Here is a 23,077-nt window from a genome sequence, read left to right on the forward strand (position 1 = left end):
GAAGCAGTCCATGTTTGAAATATTTTCTTTATGTTTAAGTTGTGAATTAAGGCAATACACATTTTATAACAATCATATTATTAAGACACTCTTTTATTTTCTTATTAAAGTGAATAATAAGTCAGCAAAATGACTTCAGCTCCTGAAAGTCATAGACTCTACTTGGTAATTAAATTATAGATTTTGCCCTCATTAAATATTATAGTACAGCAAATGTTTTTATCCTTTTTTGCACATAATTTTAAAACAGCTTGGACAGAATGATTTTTCTGTCTCTTTTAACAGTTCGGGCTGCATTTTTTTATTCTTTTCTTTTGCTCCTTAATACTATTTGGAGTTTTCATAGCTAAATATTATTTATCTTTTTTTTTTTTGTGGAAAGAAATAATGTTAGCATCTAGCATACGTGTGTTGGAATGACTTGTTTTATTTGAGATGTATTATTAAAATAAACTGTCAGTTTATATAGAATTATAGTATAATTTTTGTTAATTCCTAGTCCCGTTTGGTGTTAACTCCAGAAATACTTTAGGTAGAAAATTTGCCTGACTGAAATTCCTCTTGAAATTGCCTCAGCACATTAGAAAATCAAAAAAAAAAAAAAAGAAGAAAGGTTTTGGTCCATGTGTACAAGTTGCATATACATTTTTGAAAACTAAAATCCATGTTGATAATCTGATTCCAGTTACTGCTATAGCAAATAACTTAAGTTTGTTTTTGGAGAGAGCATAAGGAATTATTTTAAAAAATATTGTTTGCCTCTCGTTTTAGGATCTTCACCGCACAGGCTGTAGTTCTTACTGCGGCCAGGAGGCTGAGCAGGACAGGGTTGTGCTGAAGCGGGTCCTGCTGGCCTATGCCCGATGGAACAAGAATGTTGGGTACTGCCAAGGCTTTAACATCCTGGCTGCTCTAATTCTGGAAGTGGTGGAAGGCAACGAAGGGGACGCTCTGAAAGTGAGTATCGGGCTCTGAAGAAGGCAACTGAAACTTCTAATGACCCAGCATACCATTTCCCCCAGGTCCCCAGGTTAAAGCCCAGCCACATGACAGATTCCTGTAGCTACCAGATTTGAGGAGAGTGGTTATGTTTTTAGTCTCACTTATGAGGCATCATGTTTTTAAAGCAAGTTAAATACTGATTGTATTGATTATCCGGTGCTGCATAGCAAATTAGTCGCTTCAAAGACCAAACATATATTACCTCACAGTTTCTTTGAGTCAGGAATCTGGGCGCAGCTTAGCTGGCTCAGAGTCACATCATTGAGGCATTCAAGCTCTTGGCTGGGGCTTTAGTCTCATCTGAAGGCTCGACTGAAGGGAGAGAACATTCACTTCCAAGTTCATTCATGTGGTTGTCGGCAACATTTTGTCCAGGGTTGTTGGACTGAGTGAGGGCCTCAGTTTCTTGCTGGCTATTGGCCAGAGGCCCTCTTTAGTTATTTGCTATTTAGGCTTCTCCATTATACAGCAGGATGGCTGGCATCCCCCAGCGTGAGCAAGAGAGTAAAAGTGAATCAGCAAAGCAGGAGAGGTTACATTGCAGATTTGTCGTCTAATAGCAGGAGTGACATTCCATCATTTTTGCCATGCTTTATTTATTAGAAGCCAGTCACTAGGTCCAGCCCAGATTTAAGGGGAAGGGCTTATACAAGGGTGTGACTACCAGGAGGTGTGGATCACGAGGGGCCATGTTCTAAACTGCTTTATTTGTTATGCTTAATTCTGGTGGGATCTTCTTTTTTTTTTTAATTCAAAAAAACTGCTTTTGGTTTTTTTGGGTGGGGGGGATGTAATTAGGTTTATTTATTTATTTCTTAATGGAGGTACTGGGGATTGAACCCAGGGCCTTGTGCATGCTAAGCAAGCACTCTACCACTGAGCTGTACACTTCCCACCTGGTTGGATCTTCTTAATAAGTTGCTTTACTAGTTGATATCTGGGGTGAGGTATGGGGGAGGTAGGCTGAGAGTGAATGTCTGTGATGGAAGGGATTGCATGGAGAAATGTTATGGAAGTGAATTATATTTATTATCCTTTAATCTTTGATGTATGGGCTCTTTACTAGTGAAAAAAGAAATTCTGGAAATACTTTGAGGTGGGACACTATGAATTTAAACTTAGAGGTCTGAATGTGACTCAGTGAGTCACCACAAGCAGTCTTTATGAGAAATGAAGCATGTCAGATGTGGAGGATGGCCACTCTTCATTTGCTGGAGATAATATAGGGTTACTAATTCATATCTGAACCCTGAAACTGCTGTTGATTACTACAATGCTTTGTGATGAGTGAAATCAATACTTAATCCTTGTATGCAAGACCCCCCCAACCCCCAATTCTGTATTTGATTGTGGCAAATACCTTAGTGATATTCTTAATCACTCACTAATGTCATGTGGAAAAAGAAACAAATTTTCCTCCTGGTTTTACACACATCATGGTGGAATTAATTATCAATCCAGCCTGACATGATCTAAATCTGTATTCACCCTCTCACTTTTCCCCATTCATGTATTTAAGGAAACAGCTTTGAAGCCACTTTTTCATCAAATAGGCAGGGGCAGAGGGGATAGGCAGTGACAAATCAAACACATAAGCTTAAAACGTATTTTATTAAGAAGGAATTTTGTTTACTCAGTTGAAAAGTTGGAATAAACATTTCAGGTGAGGGAGTCGGGTAGAGAGGTTTGGGGAAGGGAAGATACATGCCCGTCAAGTCATGAAGTCTCAGTGATACTTGGGAAACTAAACATTCACATAAAAAGATGGATTAGACAGAACAGAAAAACTGAGTATTTGTATTTCTGCCTCTAAGAAAATGAACTCTGTGGGATGAAATGATACCATCATTATTTAGCAATCTTGTGGTTAGACATTTAATATGCAGAGGAAGGTTGGATCCATGAAGACACTTCTGTTGCAAAGGAAAGTATTGGGTGTCAGTGTTTTTCCAGCAGCTATTTTGGTCTCTGCAAGTTGTAATTATTAGGGAAACAAATGGTTTATCAGAAATGGGTAAACCATTTTCCCTGCTTTTTTGCACTTACTGTTTTTTCTTAGTAACTTTTGTTTTAAACTGTCTGTTAAAAATTTGAAGCTTCCCCATTATGTTTAAAAATACTTTACTTCTTAAGAGCAGTTTTAGGTTCACAGCAAAACTGAGAGGAAGGTACAGACATTTTTCCAATACCCCCCACCCCCGGCCCCCGCCGACCACCCCAGACAGTCTCCTTCATTATCAACATCATTCACCAGAGTGGTACCTTTGTTAAAATCAATGAACCTGCATTGACACCTCAGTAATTACCTAAAGTCCATAGTTTACACTAGGGCTCACTCTTGGTGTTGTATATTCTATGGGCTTGAACAAATATATAATGACATATAGTCATCATTATAATATTATACAGTGTATTTTTATAGCCCTAAAAATCCTCTGTACTCTACTTATTCATCACCCTCCCAACCACTGATGTTTTTACTACTTTCATAGTTTTGCCTTTTCCAGAATGTCATATGGTTGGATTCATACAGTATGTAGCCTTTTCAGATTGACTTCTTTCACTTAGTAACATGCGTTTAAGGTGTCTCCATGTCTCTTCATGGCTTGATAGTTTAATTGTTTTTAGTGATGAACAATAGTCCACTGTCTGGACCTACTGGAAGGCATCTTGGTTACTTTGAAAATCCACATGCAGGTTTTTGTGTGCATATAAGTTTCCAACGCCTTTGGGTAAATACCAGGGAGTCCAGTTTCTGGATTCTATGGTAAGAGTATGTTTAGTTTTGTAAAAAAAAAAGTCAAATTGTCTTCCAGAGTGACCATATTGTTTTGCATTCCTACCAGCAAAGTCTGAGAGTTCTTGTTGCTCCACATCCTTGCCAGCATTTGGTGATGTCAGCATTCCAGATTTTGGCCATTGCAAGTGTGCGGTGGTATCTCATTGCTGTTTTAATTTGAATTTCTCTGATGACTATGGTGGAGTATCTTTTCATACTAATTTGCCATCTGTATATTTTCTTTGGTGTGGTATCTGTTAAGGTCTTTGGTCTGTTTTTTAATCAGGTTGTTTATTTTCTTATTGTGTGTGTGTGGTTTTTTTTTAACTTTTTGGGGCGGATGAGTAATTAGGTTTATTTATTTATTTTTAGAGGAGGGACTGGGGATTGAACTCAGGACCTCATGCATGCTAAGCATGGGCTCTACCACTTGAGCTATACCCTCCCCTCCTTGTTTTCTTATTTGAGTTTAAAGAGTTCTCTGTACATTTTGGGTGCTAGTCCTTTATCAGATGTGTCTTTTCAAATATTTTCTCCTGGTCTGTGGCTTGTCTTCTATTCTCTTGGTAGTGTCTTTCCCAAAGCAGAAGTTTTTAATTTTAATGAAGTCTAGCCTACCAAGTCTTTCTTTCCTGGATTGTGCCTTAAGTATTGTATCTACAATGTTATTCCCATGCCCAAGATCATCATCTAAGCTGTGATATCTTCTAGGAGTTTTATTGTATTGCATTTTGCATTTAGGTCTATGACCTCTTTTGAGTTACTTTGTGTGGAGGGTATATGGTTGTTTCAGCACCATTTGTTGAAGAGACTGTTCTATTGCCATTATTTATCCTATTTTGTTTTTTAAGATCTAATGTTTGGTCTTGGAAATACAGCAGTAGGTGGAGTGACGTAGCTGACATAGACATAGCTGGCTCTTATGTCTTACGTCAGACTTTGAGATGCTTTTGGAGAGAGAATTTCACTGTGTCACAAGAATTATGGTGATAATTGGATTTTTTTCTTGTTTTCATGTAATTTGGGGGGATGGTAATCTCGTTAGAAAAACCTAAGCATCTTTCTCAGTACTGTGTAGCTTATTCTAGATGAAAGTGCAGTAATGGACTGCTGCCTTTAAATGTTGCCTTCGTGATCCCATGACTCCCTCTTCTCCTTACCCGTAGAGTGCAAGGTCCCTTCCGGGGCCCTCTGTTGTGCTGAACACCTGCTCTCCCCCTCAGCTGGCCTGGTCTCTCCAGGACTTCCTCCCTCCATGCAGGTTGAATATGCTCCTTTTATTGCTAATCTCTTATCTCCAGGGTGATGGTACATTTACCTGGTAAATTTATCCCCACATGAGAAGGCTAAGGTGGCTCCCTGGGCCTGTTCAGTCCTGTAACAAAGGTCTCTGGGGGGCCTTCTTGAGAGTGGGTTCCCACTCTTATCAACTTAGTCAAAACTATGATCCTCAAAGTAGGAATTACAAGCTAAGGATGAGGGGAAAATGGTCCCTTGGCAGATATGAGAGGGAATTTTGGGGGAAAATAGTATTTTGTGATATGCTGAAAGTCAAAATATGAGACAGCCATGTCTTTACCAACTTACAGGGCCAGCTATGATTTTGTTCTTAATTTTGCTTTTCCTGTGCACTGGGGAATGAGCGGGTCTTCTAGGGAGGAGGGCATAAGCAGAGCATGCAAGCCTATAGGGAAAGGACCAGAGACTGACATATAGAACTCAGATGTGTTTTGCTGGATCATTCTCATGGTTTCTGACATCTTAGAAAAAATATCACAAATAGGAAAGTCAGAATGAAAATAGTCACTTGGAGAACTTGTGAGACAATCTCACAAAAGAAATCCAGGTTTTAAAAGTACCATCTGCTCAAACAACACCTTGTCGCACTCTCCCAGGAGAGGAAAGTGGACAAGACGCCAGCAGCAGTTGTCTGAATGCCCCAGGTTGATGGTCAGTGAATCTTGAGACCAGCGGCCGTTGGGGTGTTTCATAACGGGCCGGCTCCCGGTTTTCAGATTAAGGTTGTAAAACTGTGCTGACATCGGGAGCCCGTGTTGACTTCCCTGCTGGCTGCTGAGGTGGCAGGCGCTCCACTGCTTCTCGGAGTGAGGCTGAGGGGTGTGTGGTCCGAGCAGTGACCCAGCAGAACCGTGCGGGAGGACCTCAGGTCTAGTGGCCCGTCTAGAAATTGGAGACAGTGGCAGATTTCGGGTCTGAGTGACTTAGACAGTTATGCTGCTGCTCCTCCCCGGGGGTAGAGAGGAGCCTTGAGAATCCTGAACGTTTGGTGCCGATGCACGTGAAGGATAGCGCACTTTGGCTAAATTGCATTTTGCCTACTCGGACACGTTCCTTCTATTGAGAACATGTCAGGATACTGGTTTTTATGAAGCGGTCTTGTTCTTTATCTTTTTCTTCAGATTATGATTTACCTTATTGATAAGGTACTTCCTGAAAGCTATTTTGTCAACAATCTCCGGGCGCTGTCTGTGGATATGGCTGTCTTCCGAGACCTCTTGAGACTGAAGCTCCCTGAATTGTCTCAGCACCTGGATACTCTTCAGAAAACGGCAAACAAGGAGAGTGGAGGTAGTGAGGGCTCCATACTGTTTCACCTTTGAAAGCAGTTTACTTCTCCGACCCCACTGTACGTGTGAGCCTGAGCCTTGACTGGAAATACGTGTTTTCAGTTAGTTCTGTTGGTGAGGGTTTGGGGCGGTGAAACTGATTTCTAGAGAACCAAAACAGAACTAAAAACAAAAAACACAGGGTCACATGTTGAACTTAACTAGAAGTCAGTCGACAACCTAATGCTTTACCAGATCAACAACTGTATGTTGTACTCTAGGTGAAGGATGGTATCCATGTCTTGCCATCTAGTTAAGCTGCCCTAAGTTGGCACCAAAACTATAGGAGTTCTTTAAAACTGAGCTACAGGTACAGTTTAGCACAAACGGTGGTTTCGCCTGAACCACTGAGGTTATGGAGAGTGGAGTATGTAATTTCATAAAGTTACAGCAGGTAAAAGCAGGACTGAGGTGTTTAATGCCCCTTTAATTTATTTAAATTTACTTGAGATGCACGGGCCAGTTCTTGCTGGCGAAGGGCTCCTCTGGACCACCAGGTAGAATCTGAGCCCTGAGGGAAGGGCCTGGGTTGAGTGGGGCGGCGATGGAGACGGCTCTGCACGTAGCTCTGTCTCCATCATCGGGCGGACAGCATCCAGCTTTCCCGAGGACCCGAGCTCGTAGCTGTCATTATACCCACTGCTTATACTTCCCTGGCTGTGCTCAGGAGACCAGAAATAGAATAGTCAGAAGTTTGCTATGTTTCCTTACCCATGCATTCAAATCTGAGAAAATATGACAGGAATGTGAGGTCCTAGTCTGTGATTAAAATACACTAGAAATTTTAGCGACACCTGAGTGTCTCTAAGCATTTCCTTTTAAATCATTTGAATAATCTTATTTAATTTGGCCATGCAGTATAAACGTGCACCAGTAGGGGTTTCATAAAGCTCCAAAGAGACCAAACTTGCCTGTCCCAGTGTCAGACACACTGTGCTGGGCTCTGCATTTCCCCCAAACACCCTGAACTTGCCTAAGTGGTGACCTCAGGGTCTAGTCTCTGAACAACAATATTCCTTGGTTCATAGGTAAGAAGGAAGCAAATGAGGGCGGGAGAACGGATCTCTTTTTGTTTGTACTTGGGAAATGCACCTTCTGACTGTAATTTGGAGGGAAGCTTAGTCCAAATATCTAAATTTTTATATTAAATTAAAATACATGCTTCTGCGATCATAGGAAGTGGGAGGAGATTCTGTTTTTTTTTAAGTGAATTCAGAAACTTCAAAGTGACCTGGATCCCAGATCTTTAAAACTGGGTATAGTTCAGTTAAAAATATTTTAAAATTTCATTTCTCTTGATCTCCAAATAGTTTGGAATTTTCCAGCTTTCTTTCTGTTACTGATTTCTGATGTAATTCCATTGTAGTCTGCAGACTATGTATAAATTAAGAAGTGGACAAGTAATTGCTGATGAGTGATTTTATTTTTTACAGCAAGATTGGAATAAAAGTAGACTTTAATAGGTTTTGAAAATTGGCTTTTGCTTTTGAGAGGCTAAAATCTTTCTTTTTATCCTATTTTTGGTAAGGAAAACATTCTCCTTAATTTTCAGCACCCCAAATTTCAGCTAGAGCCAAATTTAGTTTTAGGTTAAGTTTTCTGAAATACCATAAAGGATTTGTGAAGTTTATATTACTGAGATTTTTGCTAGGCACAACTATGGTCTTCCAAAAAAAGAAGGAGAAAGGAAGAAAGAACCAGAATTTAGAGATGTAAAGAAGTCAGTCAGAAGGTGTAACCTGTTTGGGTGGACATGGAAGACTGAAAGAGGGTGTTTTCCTATCTTTCAAATCATCAGTGCTGGAGAAATACAGTGTTTGTTTTATTTCAGGTGGATATGAGCCCCCGCTTACGAATGTTTTCACGATGCAGTGGTTCCTGACTCTCTTCGCTACGTGCCTCCCTAACCATACAGTTTTAAAGATTTGGGATTCAGTCTTCTTTGAAGGTTCGGAAATCATCCTCAGGGTGTCACTGGCTATCTGGGCAAAACTGGGAGAGTAAGTGATTTCCCCCTCCTGTTCTGTTCTGTGGTGTTGAGGGCCTCATGCCATTTTTGTGCTCTTAAGAGGAGAGCATCCTTATTTAAGTGTGAGGAAAAGAGGAAGTTGTGACGTTCGGGCAGTTGCTTCAGCCCTTCTGAACTCTCAGCCGCTCTTTCATGGATGTGGGGCAGGTGGGATCTATTTTGGAGAAGGGGGCGGGCTGTTTCAGACCTGTAGGTCTCCTCCTGTGTGGTGTCCTGGCTGGTCCACTGTGTTGGCATCTGTCCTGACACTGCTTGGGGAGAAGGAAAGGGACTTAGATGGAAGAGGAACCGGCAGATCTGGAGAGGACTAGGTGGGTTTGTTGGTTAGGGTTGCAATCTGGCTTATGATTGAATCTTTATAATTTATTTTGTTCTGCTTTTCAGGGCTGTGATAAAGTTAAATGAGATAATATGTATAAGGGTATCTAGCATGAAGCTTGGTACCTGGTCAGTAGTAGAACACATGGAACGTCTTTCCTTTCATCAAGAGTTAATTTTATGTTTGTGTGTGGTTGATTTTTTTTTGGAGGGAGTAGATAATTAGGTTTATCTATTTAATGGAGGTACTGAGGATTGAACCCAGGACCTTGTGCATGCTAAGCACACGGTCTACCACTGAGCTATACCCTCCATGTCCAAGAGTTAATTGTATGTTGAAATCCATTACTACCAAACAGATTTTACTTATACTCTTGACTAGTAGCAGAATCGGAAAAACTAGGGTATTTTCACTCATCCTAATATATTATGACTATTACATTAAAATTCTACCTTTTGGATAATGGAAGAGACATCAGGATGAAACTGTCGTAGTGAGCTGAAGATGCAGAGTTTTTAATGTTTCCTTCCTAAAGCTATAAATGACTTAAGTGGGAACCCAAAAGCAACATGTCAGAAAACTTGTTAATCACTGAGAGAGTTTTGTTTCAAAAACCTTTTAAGTAGCCTTTTTATTTATGATAAGTTGTTTCCTGGAAGACTTGCAGCATTTTTTACTTTTTGTAAGAAAATCCATCAACTGTCAATTCATGGATTTAAAAAAATCGTTGTGTGGAAATATTTTAAAATATCACATAGCTATCTGCCTCTTTTGCCTTTGTTTTATTGTACATTGCTTTTCAGTTAGGCAAATACCTTCATCTGTGGGGGATTTGTTGTGCTAATTTACTATCTGTTTACTTTCTTCCAATAGCTGCCTCCTTCTCCAGACATGTATTTCCAATCCAATATTCATTGAGTGTTTGAAATGGATAGGCATTGTTCCAAGCCCTCTAGATGTAAAATTAACTCATTTAGTCCTTACTGACATCCTATGAGGTAGGTTCAGTTATCATCCCCATTTTACAGAGGCTGGCACTGAGGCACAGAGAGGTAAGTTAAGCCCCAAATCACCCAGTTAGTAAGTGGAAAGGCCTGAGTTTGAACCCAGGAACCCTGGCTCTATAATCTGTGCTTTTAAAAATATGCATCTACTGATTATAAATGCCTACTGTTTATGAAGTTCAGGGGATCTATGTATGAATCAGGCTGGTAGAATTTTAACTGTGTCTGAGTCCTTGCTCATTATAATTCTACCTGTTTTGAGTATGCAGCTTCTTAAGTGGGAGGCCAGGCAGCCAACATACAACCTCATGTGCCCGCAGTGCCGTTATCATGTTAGGAAGTTTAAACACATCCCATTCGATTCTCCCCCAGCCCTGGAAGTAGGTAGGATTATTCTCCCTGTCTCTTCAAGTGAAAAGACTACCGCAGGAAAGCTAACTGACTAGTTCAAGGTCCCACAGCTCATGAGGAACAGAGCTGGGACCCAATCCTGGATCTTTCTGACTCCACGTCTCTAATCTTCCCTACAAACTTTCCACTGGAAAAACCATAAACCGCATACAGGTGATCTCCAGGTTATAAGCACCTGAGGAATGTACGTGTCTTGTGTATGGTTCATCACGGGACCTCTCCCTTCATCTTGCTTCTGCAACGTGGAGTTTCTTCCTTTTGCTCAGACCAAGGGTGCTCTTGGAAATGTCAGCCGGAGACCCTCAGCTCAGCTGCTCTGGCATCTCTTTCACATGTCCTTTCTACTCTGACCTGACTGCCTCGGCTCCCTCCCTCATACCTGGCACTGGCCTCCCCATGGTATCCCACGCTGGCCATGCCACCTCCTGGGCGACCTTGCCGAGCGCACGTCCGTCCCCACGCTCCCTGTCAAAGGCCTTCCAGCAACTCTTGTCCTGAGGGCGCTCAGCTGGCAGGCAAGGCCTTTGTGACCTGCTCTCTGCACCCCTCTACCTTCAGCTCTCCCCAGCTCCTCGGCCGCGCAGCCCCCCTGCTCTGGTCGTGTGGACCTACATCCACTTCCCTGGGGAGGGCCTGCTGTCTCCTGCATCCATGTCTTTGGAATGCTCTTCTTCCTGGTCAACCTGGAGAATATTTAAAAACTCACCTCAAGCATTATTTCTCTTCTTCACCCACTCCCTGCCCCCCAGGATTAAACTTAACCACTTTTTCGTTTATGCCCACGTGCTACTCCATATTTCTGCAGTAATACTTAAGCAGTTGATGTCATTTATTTATTTGCATGATTGTGGCAGTGGAATTTGAACAGCACTCCAGAGCCTGAAGTTTCCCCATCATCATATGTTTCTGAATGGCCCTATGCAAATCCCCCAACATTAGCGTGTCCCAGAAATTGTGTCTCGTGACTGGTGGACAGTCACCCTTCTATACAAAAAAAGTCACAATAGATACAACAAATACACAGTGCTCTTTGCTTTGAATTATTCCTTTTTTGCCACCCTCTAGAAGGAGGATTAAAGTCTCACCTGTCTCACAGAGTGGTGGGTGACAGGTTCTTTATTTATACGTCGAATCAAATTGCAAGAAACAGGGTGTAATCTCCAACTAGCAGCAGTGCCCTAAGAAGGGCTGAAAAAACTACCTGTGAAATATCCCGTGGACTGATGAGACAAGCAGATACAGTTCTTGTATTTTTCCTCTTTCACTTCTGCTGTGGTTTGGTTTCAGTCTCTCAGTGATACCACAGTTTGCAGATCAAGAGTAACAGATTCTCCAGGGGATTATTGTTCTTGGGTACCCAATTTCCTGGTTATTATTTTCATCAGTGATGGGTGTTCTGATGTGTAGAATGTGTCACGTGGAAACAAGAAAGATGCCACAGGTGGTGCTGTGAGTCTGCGGGGGGCAGTATGGTAAAGATGGGAACTCACTCTGTAATAGGCACCTGTATGTTGCCCTTCATATTTTTTAAATCTCTTCTCTGCCTACAACAGGCTGTACTGTGAGTGGATGCTAGGATTTTGATTTCTGTGGGTTACAGACTTGATCGCTTTGATGGCAAGAGACAACACATCGTGTTGTGCCTGCAGCATGTGCCTGACACAGCATGGGTGTCCTAAACAATTCCTCTTTCTGTCCTTTCTTGATCTAGGCAGATAGAATGTTGTGAAACAGCAGATGAATTCTATAGCACCATGGGCCGCCTGACCCAGGAGATGCTGGAGAATGACCTTCTGGAAAGCCATGAACTCATGCAGGTGAGCGGGCAATGCACCCCGCCTTGGCTCAGGGGACTTGGTGCCATGGGAACCAGCAGTGCCAGGGCAGCGGTCTTGGGAAAGATATTTGCCAAGCCAGGCCTCAGATTTATTTTTTCAAGTGGCCAACATTCTATGTATAATCTGATAAGAATCTAACAATGTCACAAGAGGAAGGAAGAAATGAATAATGGGTATGCGTTACGGCTTTCATTCCAACTGTGTTGCTTAAAAATCATAAAGTACAATCCCAAACCAAACCAAACAAAAAAAAGCGCCAGAACACTTCTCCACTCACCGCCAAATCACCAGGTACTTATTCTGAATCTGATTCGGGGATGTGTGACGTGAAATGATTATTTCTGGGAAGGGATTATTGAGGATAAAAAGGAGATGTTCCTAATCAGCATTTTGGTTTATTTGTTTTGCCCACGTCTTCAACTCATGTTATTATATATGAATCATAAATTCCAAAATAGAAGACGTGAAGCGTGTGGTTATTTTGTGGCATGTTACTGTAGCTCAACGTGGTATTTGCCAAGTCATTAACACTGGCAGTGAGTATGGAAGAGATAGCAGCTTTGTTACAAGCCTCTCTTCTGTTAGGTTCTATATCATGATTTTTGTCTCAGTCTCCCCACACCCCTCCATGCTTCCAACTGCTGCTTCTCTTCCTGGCTCTTCCTTCCTCCCGCCCACTGGCCAACAGTGGGTCTTGTCCAAGGCTGACCTTGGGCCCGAGTTCCCTCCTTCTCCGTGGCTTCTCTCTCCTTTTTCTTGGTTGCAGCTTTCATGTTGGGTTCCGTGCCTGAGGTCATTTTTCGGTGCTGGGGCCCAGTCAACAGATCAGAAAACAAAGATTCAGGCCCTGATTTAGGGCTTGAGCCGTGAAGAGGTTCCACTCCTTTGTTCATTTCCTGGCACCTGCAGCTCCTGCTCGGAATCCTTGGCTCTTAGCAGACAGCTGCCCAATTCTTTGTGAAGACCAGCCACCTCCTCTGGCTTCCAACTGTTCTTTGCCTTCTCATCTCTTCTTCCGTCCTTCCTGTCTGGCTCAGAGGAGGGAGTGCTCTATCTGACCCTGACTTCTGTGCTCGGATTCCAGCTCCTCTCACAGATCTGGGCTGTTGCTTCATCCCTCGTTCTCTCTCTTGGAGGGGAATGCCTATTAAAGGACAGATATTTGGCCCACGGGTGGTTCTGATGCAAGTGGCTTTGAGATACCACTTAGAGAAATGCTGGTTTGAAAGAAGCTTAAAGACGCACTCACCTGACTCTGTCACTTTACAGAGGGGAAACTAAGACGAGGAGAGTGAGCATCTTGCCAGATTCTTAGGTTGACTGGTGGCAGACCCAGAACTGGGACGCAGGCTCGAGCCCTGGCCTCGTGCTTGTCCTCACCACCCAAAACAGGGCTTCCACCTAACTCAAAACATGTCCTTCTAAAAGCTGAAATCCCCTTTAGAAGAATGAGCAGCATTTTATCTCGGCTAAACTTTAAACACGGCCAGAACGAATGATAGGTATGTTGAGATACGCCATCTTTGTCCTCTAGGAATGTCCTATCTTTGGGATGAGGAGAAAAGAGAACCCCTCCTTTACTCTGCTTTCAGAGAACCCTAGAAGGAAACATCTAGGCTGTGGCTCGACTGATTAGATTCCATTCTAGAAGCTTTTCTCCTGCCGAGGAAAACATCTGGTGAAGATGAACTGAGCCTAATTTGGTACAACTTCTGTTTTCATGTTTCTTGTAAAGCATGTCAATAATGAAAAAGAGAAATGTAATTCCTTTCCAGCACTGCCTAAGTGTAAGTGTCTATTTAAGTGTGTGTTGGTAGCTTGGGTAGTAAATAGACTTGTTGGTTTTCCTTGACATTGTTGAGTATTAAGGAGAGAGATGCTGAATGTCATTTCGAGCCACTCTGTTTTCTGTATTCACTCTTTAAACAAATTAATTCAATGGCTCTGATCCAATCACAGTAGACCTTAAATCTGTCAGTAAACCTGAAATACTTCCAAATGAAAAACGTGGGCTGCATGTAAGGTCTTTAGTTTTGAGCTGAAAGGATTCTCCCTGTTTGGTCTTCCCCATTTCTTTCAGTTCTAGGTGCCATATGCAAAATAATCCACAGGATTTTTTTCTCCCTATAAATCATACAGTCTTTTATTAGCAGTGGCCATTTTTAAAAAAATGATAGTGTGAGTAAAAAAGATTGGGAGGATGCCAATGAAATAGTGTATATGGATTTCAGTAAGTCTTTTGACAAAGTCTCTCATGAATTCTTTGAGAGCAACGTAGAGAAAAGCGAGTTAGATGCAATTGCTAGATGGGTTTTAGGTGCTTGGAAAAACCCAATCCAAAGTGGTCCCATGCCGGGAAGTGTTCCCTTTTTCCTATCAGTGATGGAGTGGAAATTACATGAATGTGGATGCTTGGGCAATAGAAGGATACTGTTGGATTAATTAGTGCTGTCAAGGGTGAAAACTGTCTGCCTTGCAAAATTGTGTTCACCTGCAACTGGATGTGTCTAAGCAGTACCTTTATGACCATCTGTAGGAGATGCTCTAGGGGGAACTCCTGCTTGGGAGGGAGGGAGGTTGAACTAAATCATGGTTAAATTCCTTTCTAACCCTAAGATTCTATTTGTGTACTATACTTGGGCTCTAAGGTGATGAGTAAAATTGCTTTCTTGGAATCTGTTGTAAATCTCCGATTCACAGTTGGAAACAGAGAGCTTCTCAGGTACCCTGAGGACTGTGGTGATGTGGTGGTGTTCACCTTCATGGGGTGAACGTGCCTGGCGACATGTGAGACCTTTAAACAAGGGAGTGAATATATGTGAAGTACTATAAGCACGTTTGTTTCAGGAACACTGATTTATTTGCTGAAGGACTAACCAAGAGTAAATGATGGGGAAGGGAAGATCAGAAGTAGAAAACAAAAGCTCAGTGGAGCCAGTGTTCTTTTTGGTCCAATGTCTTTAGCTGAGTGGCCCTTGAAGAAGCTTAGTGAGAGCCCAGACCATTTACGCTAGGGCAAGATGTACTTCCCTTTCTTTCTTTTCTTTTTTTTAATGTTTTTCCCCCCATTTTATTTTATTTATTTATTTTATTGAAGTTACAATGAATTACAATGTGTCGGTTTCTGGTGTACAGCTTAAAGTTTCAGTCATACATACATATATTTGTTTTCATATGCTTTTTCATTATAGGTTACTTAAGATAACAGTTCACTGTTAGTAAGTTTGTACTGCTCCTCAGCCTTTTGGGTACACAGATCTTCCTGGGCTTACAATGGGGTAACATCCCGATAAACCCATCGTAAGTTGAAAAATGCATTTAATACACCCAACCTACCAAACATCACAGCTCAGCCTCACCTGCCTTAAACATGCTCAGGACACTTACGTTAGCCTACAGTTGGGCAGACCCATCTAACACACAGCCTATTTTGTAACGATCTCATGTAGTTTACTGAATACTGCAAATGAAAAACAGAACGGTTGTCTGGGTACAGGATGTTTGTAAATGTATGCGTTACTTACCTTGGTGCTCACGTGGCTGCCTGGGAGCTGCGGCTGCTGCCCCTGTCCAGGGTCATGAGAGAGGACCTACAGGATGTCATAGCCCAGGGAAAGATCCAAGTTCAGAATCTGAAGAATGGTTTCTCCTCAATGCGTATCGCTTTCGCACCATCATAAAGTCGAAAAATCGTTTAAGTTGAACCATTGTAACTTGGAGACTGTCTATAATCAAGTATGTATGAGATGAAATGACTTTTGTGGTCCCCATAAGCTGTGTAACTTTGCATAATAAGCAATGGAGAATTGAAGGGAAGGAATTTTAGCCAACAGTTCCTTGTTTATAATCCTGGGATATTACACTAAGATATTAGTGGATACCATGAAGTTTGGGGACTGATGTGCAAGCTGTTTAGAATCAGAATTGCAGTGGACTGTCCTGGTGGCTGTGAGCTGTGCAGCGAGACTGCAGTGCCAGGAAGCCCCTTTCAGAGCCCTCCTTTTTCTACCCGTGCAAATATTGGACATCTCCTAAGCCTTCAGAAAAACGGTCCTGCTGAAATGAAAAATACCACTTTAAAATACTTTCCCAGAAAAGTGTCATCAGGACATTTGAACAGCTTCCTGGAAGAACTGAAAGAGAGTTAGTGTGATTAATAGACATTTTCTGGTGAATAAGAACCTGAAAGATTGAAGAAATGTGTTTGGAGCAATTGAATTTTCATAAAGTTAAGAGAACAAACAAGATGCTTTCCCTCCTGCTGGTGGAATGATATATGATCTTGCAATTCTGGAGGAAGCACAGGTGCTTTTCCCATTTTTATTAATAGATTTTTAACAGCCTGTGCTGTTAACACCCTGTCACTTTTCTTTTCTTTTTTTTTCTTTAAAAATAACAGTTAACAATTTTCACCCAGAACTGATTCACAGACATTTGAAAAGGTGGTATCTTTGGAGAAAGCTTGCGGGTGATCACAAGATTGTCCCCTAGACTTAATTTGACTTAATTTTATCCGGAAGGCTGACATTTAATGTCTATAAAAATCATCAAGCAAAGCTTTGAAAAATAAGTGGTACATATGAAGAGCACTGATGGGTTCTTTGTGAGAGAAGTAATAGGGAGCTGTGAATTTCTGAATTAACCCATCTGTCGAATGAGCAGGAGGAAGTCAGACCGCCCCCACTTGCCCACCATGGTCACCAATTGGAGGGCCCTAGACGCAGCTGGGTTGATTTGAGAGCTCACTGTTGTTTTATCTGTATTCTTTCGTCTTTCTCTAAAATGATACTGAAGTGTTATCTCTCCACCTGCTGTGTAAGAAGCAGTATCTTCCTCTTCACATCCAAATCATAAAACTTTAATGTCTTTACAGGATTGATGAGACTTGTTTAAGGCCACTGTTTCAGACTTGGCAATTGTATTCTTGTTTTTCAGACTGTTTATTCTATGGCTCCATTCCCTTTTCCACAATTGGCAGAATTGAGGGAAAAATACACTTACAACATTACACCATTCCCAGCCACAGTCAAACCCACCTCAGTTTCTGGGTAAGGTCTTTTTTTTTCTCCCCCTTGTTTTTTTCATGATGGAAGACTTAATACCTTCATTTGTTATTGTAGCTTACTATTTGTTAAACCCCAGAAATACATTCCAAGTAGTTTGGAACTTAAAATCTCAGTATCTCTTGCTCAGAGGTTTTGATTTAAATTCTAGAGGGAGGTTTTTAAAAGTGTACTTTCCAGAGGAGATTAGAACATAAACTGAAGGGATATTTAGCAACCCTACAACTTATTAAAAAATATCAAATATTAAAAATCTCAGTAAAAAGTGTAGAACTGGTGCCTGAAGAGACAGATGAGCTAATTTAAAATACTGTGCCGACCAGAAATTGACAAATATATATACACAGGAATTTAGAATATGAAAGTGTAGCATATCAAATCAACAGTGAAAAGATACACTACTTAGTAAATGGTTCTGTGCCAGTGAAACCCAATCTGGAAAGAAAGAAAATTAGAGTCATACTTTACACCGTACATTAGGAGAAATTCCATATAGGTGAAAGAATTAAATAGAAAAAAATGAAATAATAAAATTAGCAGAAGAAAATGTAGAAGGCTTATCTTCAGTTCTTTGGAATTGGGAAGGCCTTAATAACTGACTCAAAAAAAAAAAAGACAATAAAGGAAAAAAATTAGTTACTTTGAAAATAATTTTCTGCGTGACTAAAACCAAAACAGAACAAAAGAAAACCTTCATAAGCAGACCCCAAAATACTTGTGGAAAAATATTTGTAACTGATACCTGTCGTATATAAAGTTCTTAGAAATCAATAAGAAAATGACCACCCAACTGAAAAATTATGAAAGATGAGAATTGGTAGTTCACATAAAAGGCAACATCACTTGGACTAAGAGAAATGCAGCTTAAAGCGAGATTGAGCTTCTGTTTTCTTCACCCATCAGACTGACAAAAATTCAGAAGTTGTTGTGCACTCTGTTAAGGCTATCGGGGAACAGACACTCCTACACTCTGCTGGTGAGAGGTTCATTACCCCAGGATCTGGGGCAGGCTATTTGACAGTACTTCCCCAATTACTAATGCATATATCCTTTGACCCAGCAATTCTACCTTTCTGAATTATCCCACAAATGTACTTGTACACACACAAAACACAGTATGTATAAGGTTATTTATTGCAGCATTGTTTGTAGTAGTAGCGTATTGAAAATCACTCAGGTGTGCATCATTAGCAGCCTGGTTCCACAACATGGGCTACGTGCATACATACATAGATACAGTAATTAAACATACAATGCAGTGCAGCCGTTAAAAAAAAAATAAAAGGAGAGGAAGAAGCTTTGTGTGTGAATATGGATTTTTATTTTAGGTGAATAAAAGCAAGGTGCAGGAGAGTACTCACATACAATATGCTAATACTGATGAAGAGGAGGAGGAGAAAAAGGCTTTATAGTCATATTTACTTATTTAACTGATAAAGAAGCTGAAGAATTCATCAGAAACTAGTAACAATGACCACCTGTGGAAATTAGGTGGGGCAAGGACAGGGCACAATTTGGACAGGAATGGGAGATGGACTTTATATACATTTAAATGATATATATTTGTCATTTACATTATGTGACTGTGTTATTTATTTTAAAACAATACCACTATTTTCTTTGAATATTCCTTTTTCTTCTTTTATGTCTTCCAAGACGACACAGTAAGGTCAGAGACAGTGATGAAGAGAATGACCCAGATGATGAAGATGCTATTGCTAATGTGGTGGGGTGTCTCGGACCTTTCAGTGGGCTCCTGGCTCCTGAACTGCAGAAATACCAAAAGCAAGTTAAAGGTAAAGAGGTGGCATCTATTCAGATGATCACAATGTGTTGGCTCACTAGAGCAAGGGAATTATTGTGTCCTATAAATACCTATTGTTTCCTGAGCTGATTGCCACTGTTAAAGGTCTTCATTAAAAGCATCTTCTCTGTTACTTAATCACTCAGCAGGATCTGTCTGTTATGTGTTGCATACATAATACATATTTCTTTTTCTTTTTGATCAGTTTTGCCTCGCACTCATCTGATTCAGCTTTGTACGCTCAGGTCCTTAGCACGGAGCCTGGCATGTGTTTACAACATTCTATTTGAATTTAATTGAATTCATTATACACTGACTTCTTTTCCATTATAGAAATACCCTTTAAAGCTAAAACATTATGGTAGCCTCTACTTGAATTTTCAGTGACCAGAAACTTACTATCTCAGAAGACATTCTACTAGATTCCTCTCTTTAGCACGTGGTTTCTAGTTTTGAAGAGATAAGCTCGTCCTGCCAGTTCTGTTAATAGTTCTCTTCAGAACAAAGCAGAGCAAGTCAGTCTACTCCCTCTTCTGCAGGATGTCTCTTTAAATCTGGAGGACAGCTGTCATGTCCCCCGAAGCTTTCAGAATTTCTTAAATATATACCTCCAAAAAGTTTAACATTCTGTAAATTCTCCCTTAAATGTCCTGCAGTTTGGTAGTGTCCCTCTTAAAATGCAGTCCTCTGAATTGAATGCCATGCTGTATTTGTTTTTTTCCCTTACATGGTCTGTACATTATCCATGTAGCGAACTCTTGAAGCACTTCGTGGTTCTCCCACGAGTGTTCTTTCCTGTCTTGGGTGGCAGCTCTTCCTTTAGGACATTTATTCTACCTCTTCTACTTGGAAGCCCATTCTCTTTGCTGAAAAGGGCAGAAATAAAAGATGTCAGGCACCTCTGTAGTCTCTTTGCCATCTGCTGGCTTTACACTTCCTTCTCAGTGTCATCGGGCTGTTTTCTCGGTTTTGTTCTTCTTGCTTAGAAGACTTATTTTTTGTTCTCCCGTTTGTTCGTTTTGTTGTTGTTTTGGTTGTGGTAGTTTTGAGTGTGTTCTCCAAGCCTCAGCTGGTTTTGAGTTTGAACCTGCTTAGTGGTTCGGTTTGTGCCTTTGAGTGTATGTCCTTGGTATGCACTCCCCTGTCATCTTTTAAAGTGGCTTTTAAAAGTCTGAACTCAGCAAGAGTCCTGTTGATTTTATAATGCCTTCCGCTTCCTCTTTTGTTGCCTAAATTTCAGCTTTCGGTTTCTAGCCATGGGATCAGTGTGTATTTTTAACTCTTCACATTTCTGCAGCTGCCTTTCTGTAGTCTGCGTCTGTGTTCCACTTCCCCCGGTTCTTCCTGGGCAGGTCTGTGCTCTAGGATGACATAATCACTTTCTCCAACGTTTTGTCATTATCTTTCTTTGTTGTTTTTACTTTAGTTCACATTAGCTAGTCTCCTTTTAATTTTCCTCTCTTTAGAGAAGTATTTTTAGTTAAGAAAAAGAAAGTGTATCAGGTATTCAGTCTTTGTCTGAATAACACTTTCAGCAGATGTTAGGATACTTGAAATCCCTCATTAATCTTTTTTGTTTTTAAAGCTTGTCCCCAGGCCAGTTTTACACATTATGTTAGAAAAGCCGTGTTTTATTTCCCTTTTACCTGTGCGGCATGTGAATGAATGTTCTCTCACACAGTACTTATTCCTGTTTCTTGGATGTAATCTCAGTTTTACTTAAGGGACAAATCTAGTTGTGGGTGTCACAGGAGCAGAAACCACATCAGATATGACACACATGGTGGATAGTCAGGAATGCTTGTTAAATGAATAAACACATTCATTTCTATTGACACCGTGATCTAAAGTCTCGATAATCTTACAGAATGTCGTGCTATTTTTAACTTAAAAACTCGCTTATAATGACAGACGAAACTCTACAAACTATTAATCCCTTGTAAATCCTCATGCAGTCATATGGAAATCTGTACCCTGACTTTAAACCTCTGGAGTTAACATTTTTCTAAGGGCATTTTAGAAAATGGCAGTGATTTTTATCTGGAAACGGCTGATTTTATGTCCATGTAACACACAAAGTGGTAATAAAATCAAACAGTGAAGCCAGACAGCTCGGTTCAGACTCACAGGCTAATACAAAAATGCAGGAATGTTTTCAGGACCAAATAAAAACAAGGATTAGGCAAATTCTAGTGTACATTTTTTTTTTGTGGCTCAGAATTTCCTGGAGGTTAAGATGCAACACAAGGTTATACAGTGTGATCGATTCCCAGTTAGTTCTGTTCTCCTCCAGTGACACTGTCTCTGTATCTCTCTGCCCTGGAATACAGAACCAAATGGGGACCAGAGTCTGAGGTCCAATAACATTGCGGAGCTGAGTCCAGGAGCGATCAATTCCTGCCGAAGTGAATACCATGCAGCTTTTAACAGTATGATGATGGAACGCATGACCACGGATATCAATGCGCTGAAGCGGCAATATTCCCGGATTAAAAAGAAGCAGCAGCAGCAGGGTCATCAGGTGTATATCAGGGCAGGTAATGTGCTTCTCTGAGTCAAGTTCAACTCTGCGTCGTCTTGTGAAAGGAAGACCAAGTATTCCCAGGGTGGCCTGGGAATGACTGAGCCCTGTGGTTCAGCACCCACCAGCACAGCTGGCAGGCACAGCCCAGCACAATAGCCTCCTTATCTTCTCACTTTTTAATTGTTCCATAGGCTCTAAAGAAGAAAAAGACCATGGCTTCTTTTTAGGTCCTAAGGACCGGGCAACTGATGGTATTCAATGCGTCTCTACTATGTGTGCTTGTGGAGAAGGCTTTACAAATGATTAGAATGTTGCAAAGCCATGCAATCCTTGGACTTGAGACATTTTAGAGCTATTGCTTCCTAAATTTCAGGCATTTGAAAGCAGAATTTAGTCATCTGCACACTAGTAAATTAAGCTGTTCCCTAGTCACGTAAGTAGTAATGTAACAGATGTGATCAGGGGGAAAGGAGAGGTCCATGACTGCGCCTCGCCGATGGGTTAGCAGTGTCTTGGGAGTCTGTTGAGAACACGATTGCACTGCAGTTGGAAATGCTCTTTTCCAAGGATTGTCAAGCTTCTTTTTTCCTTTAAATTCCCCAAATCCCGATGAACAATCTGCTTTATTGTTTAATATATGCTGATTTGGGAATTGGTTTGTCTTATTCTAAGTGAAATCCTAATGAAAATGATGCCTGTCCAGAACTAACCAAGATGCACATTTGACATGTTTTTAAGAGGCTTGTGAGCATGTGACTAGTCTTGCACAAAAACTGAATTTACCCTCCACTTATCTGGGAGGAGTAGGCAACTTCTTCAAGATTCTTAGTTTATCCTGAATCATTAAATAAGCAATCACAAAAGAAACTAACAGCTATAACACTTTACCTTTCAAAACATTGGCATGCACATGTCCTTTTTGCTCTTAAATCTGGGCAAGGACAGATATTCTTCTGTCCTTTTAAAAACTGAGGAAATGGCGATTCAGGAAGGCTTAGCAATTGTCTAGGATTATATAGCTACAGCGAGTGGCCAGGCCTGGGCTAGACCCCTGTGCGTTCTGATTCTTTATATAGTTCTTTTTCATCTGCTTTCAAAAGCTTTTGGTGACCTTGGGGAGTGATGGAAATGATAGCTCTCTTGATTGTGGTGGTGGTCTCATTGGTGTATACATCTATCAAAATTCATAAAATTGTGCATCAACTTCATAAAATTGAAATATGCATAATTTACAGGAATCGTACCACAATAAGGGTGTTAAAAAATAAAAAGCTTTGGGTGAGATGGTGAACAACTGCTTCTGCGTACTATATCAGCCCAGTGTCTGTACTCTAGTCAGGGATCAGCAAACTGTGGTCTGGAGGTCAAATCCTGCTTGCTGCCTGTTTCTGTAAGTTTTTATTGGAGTTTTATTGGAAACTCCAATAAATAAAATTTAAGTTGTACTGGAACACAGGCATACCCATTTGTCTACATGTTGTCTGTGACTGCTTTTGCGCTGCAGTGATTATAATATTTACAGTCTGGTCCTTTACAGGAGAAGCTTGCCGACCCCTACTCAAGATCATGGTGTACGTGGTTCTTTTTAGGGAAGGATTGCTGCTCAAAGGCAAAGTTCGAGAGCATTGCTTCTCAAACTTTGGTGTGACTATGCATCACTTGGGGCTCTGTTAAAAT

At 41.0% G+C, this 23,077-nt stretch overlaps 1 protein-coding gene across 4 annotated transcripts in view; it reads left to right on the forward strand.

Moving 5' to 3' along the window:
- TBC1D30 (TBC1 domain family member 30) overlaps positions 1-23,077 on the forward strand; it is a 69,112-nt gene that overhangs the window by 40,359 nt on the left and 5,676 nt on the right. For all 4 annotated transcript variants that reach the window (XM_072973010.1, XM_072973011.1, XM_072973012.1 and 1 more), the window contains 7 exons: positions 772-957; positions 6,202-6,370; positions 8,240-8,408; positions 11,883-11,988; positions 16,945-17,057; positions 18,729-18,868; positions 21,207-21,413. In XM_072973010.1, coding sequence (XP_072829111.1) covers positions 772-957; positions 6,202-6,370; positions 8,240-8,408; positions 11,883-11,988; positions 16,945-17,057; positions 18,729-18,868; positions 21,207-21,413 — 1,090 coding nt within the window. The remainder of the gene's footprint in view (positions 1-771; positions 958-6,201; positions 6,371-8,239; positions 8,409-11,882; positions 11,989-16,944; positions 17,058-18,728; positions 18,869-21,206; positions 21,414-23,077) is intronic.

Source organism: Vicugna pacos, chromosome 12, assembly GCF_048564905.1.
Source record: "Vicugna pacos chromosome 12, VicPac4, whole genome shotgun sequence".
Taxonomy (NCBI): Eukaryota; Metazoa; Chordata; class Mammalia; order Artiodactyla; family Camelidae; genus Vicugna; species Vicugna pacos.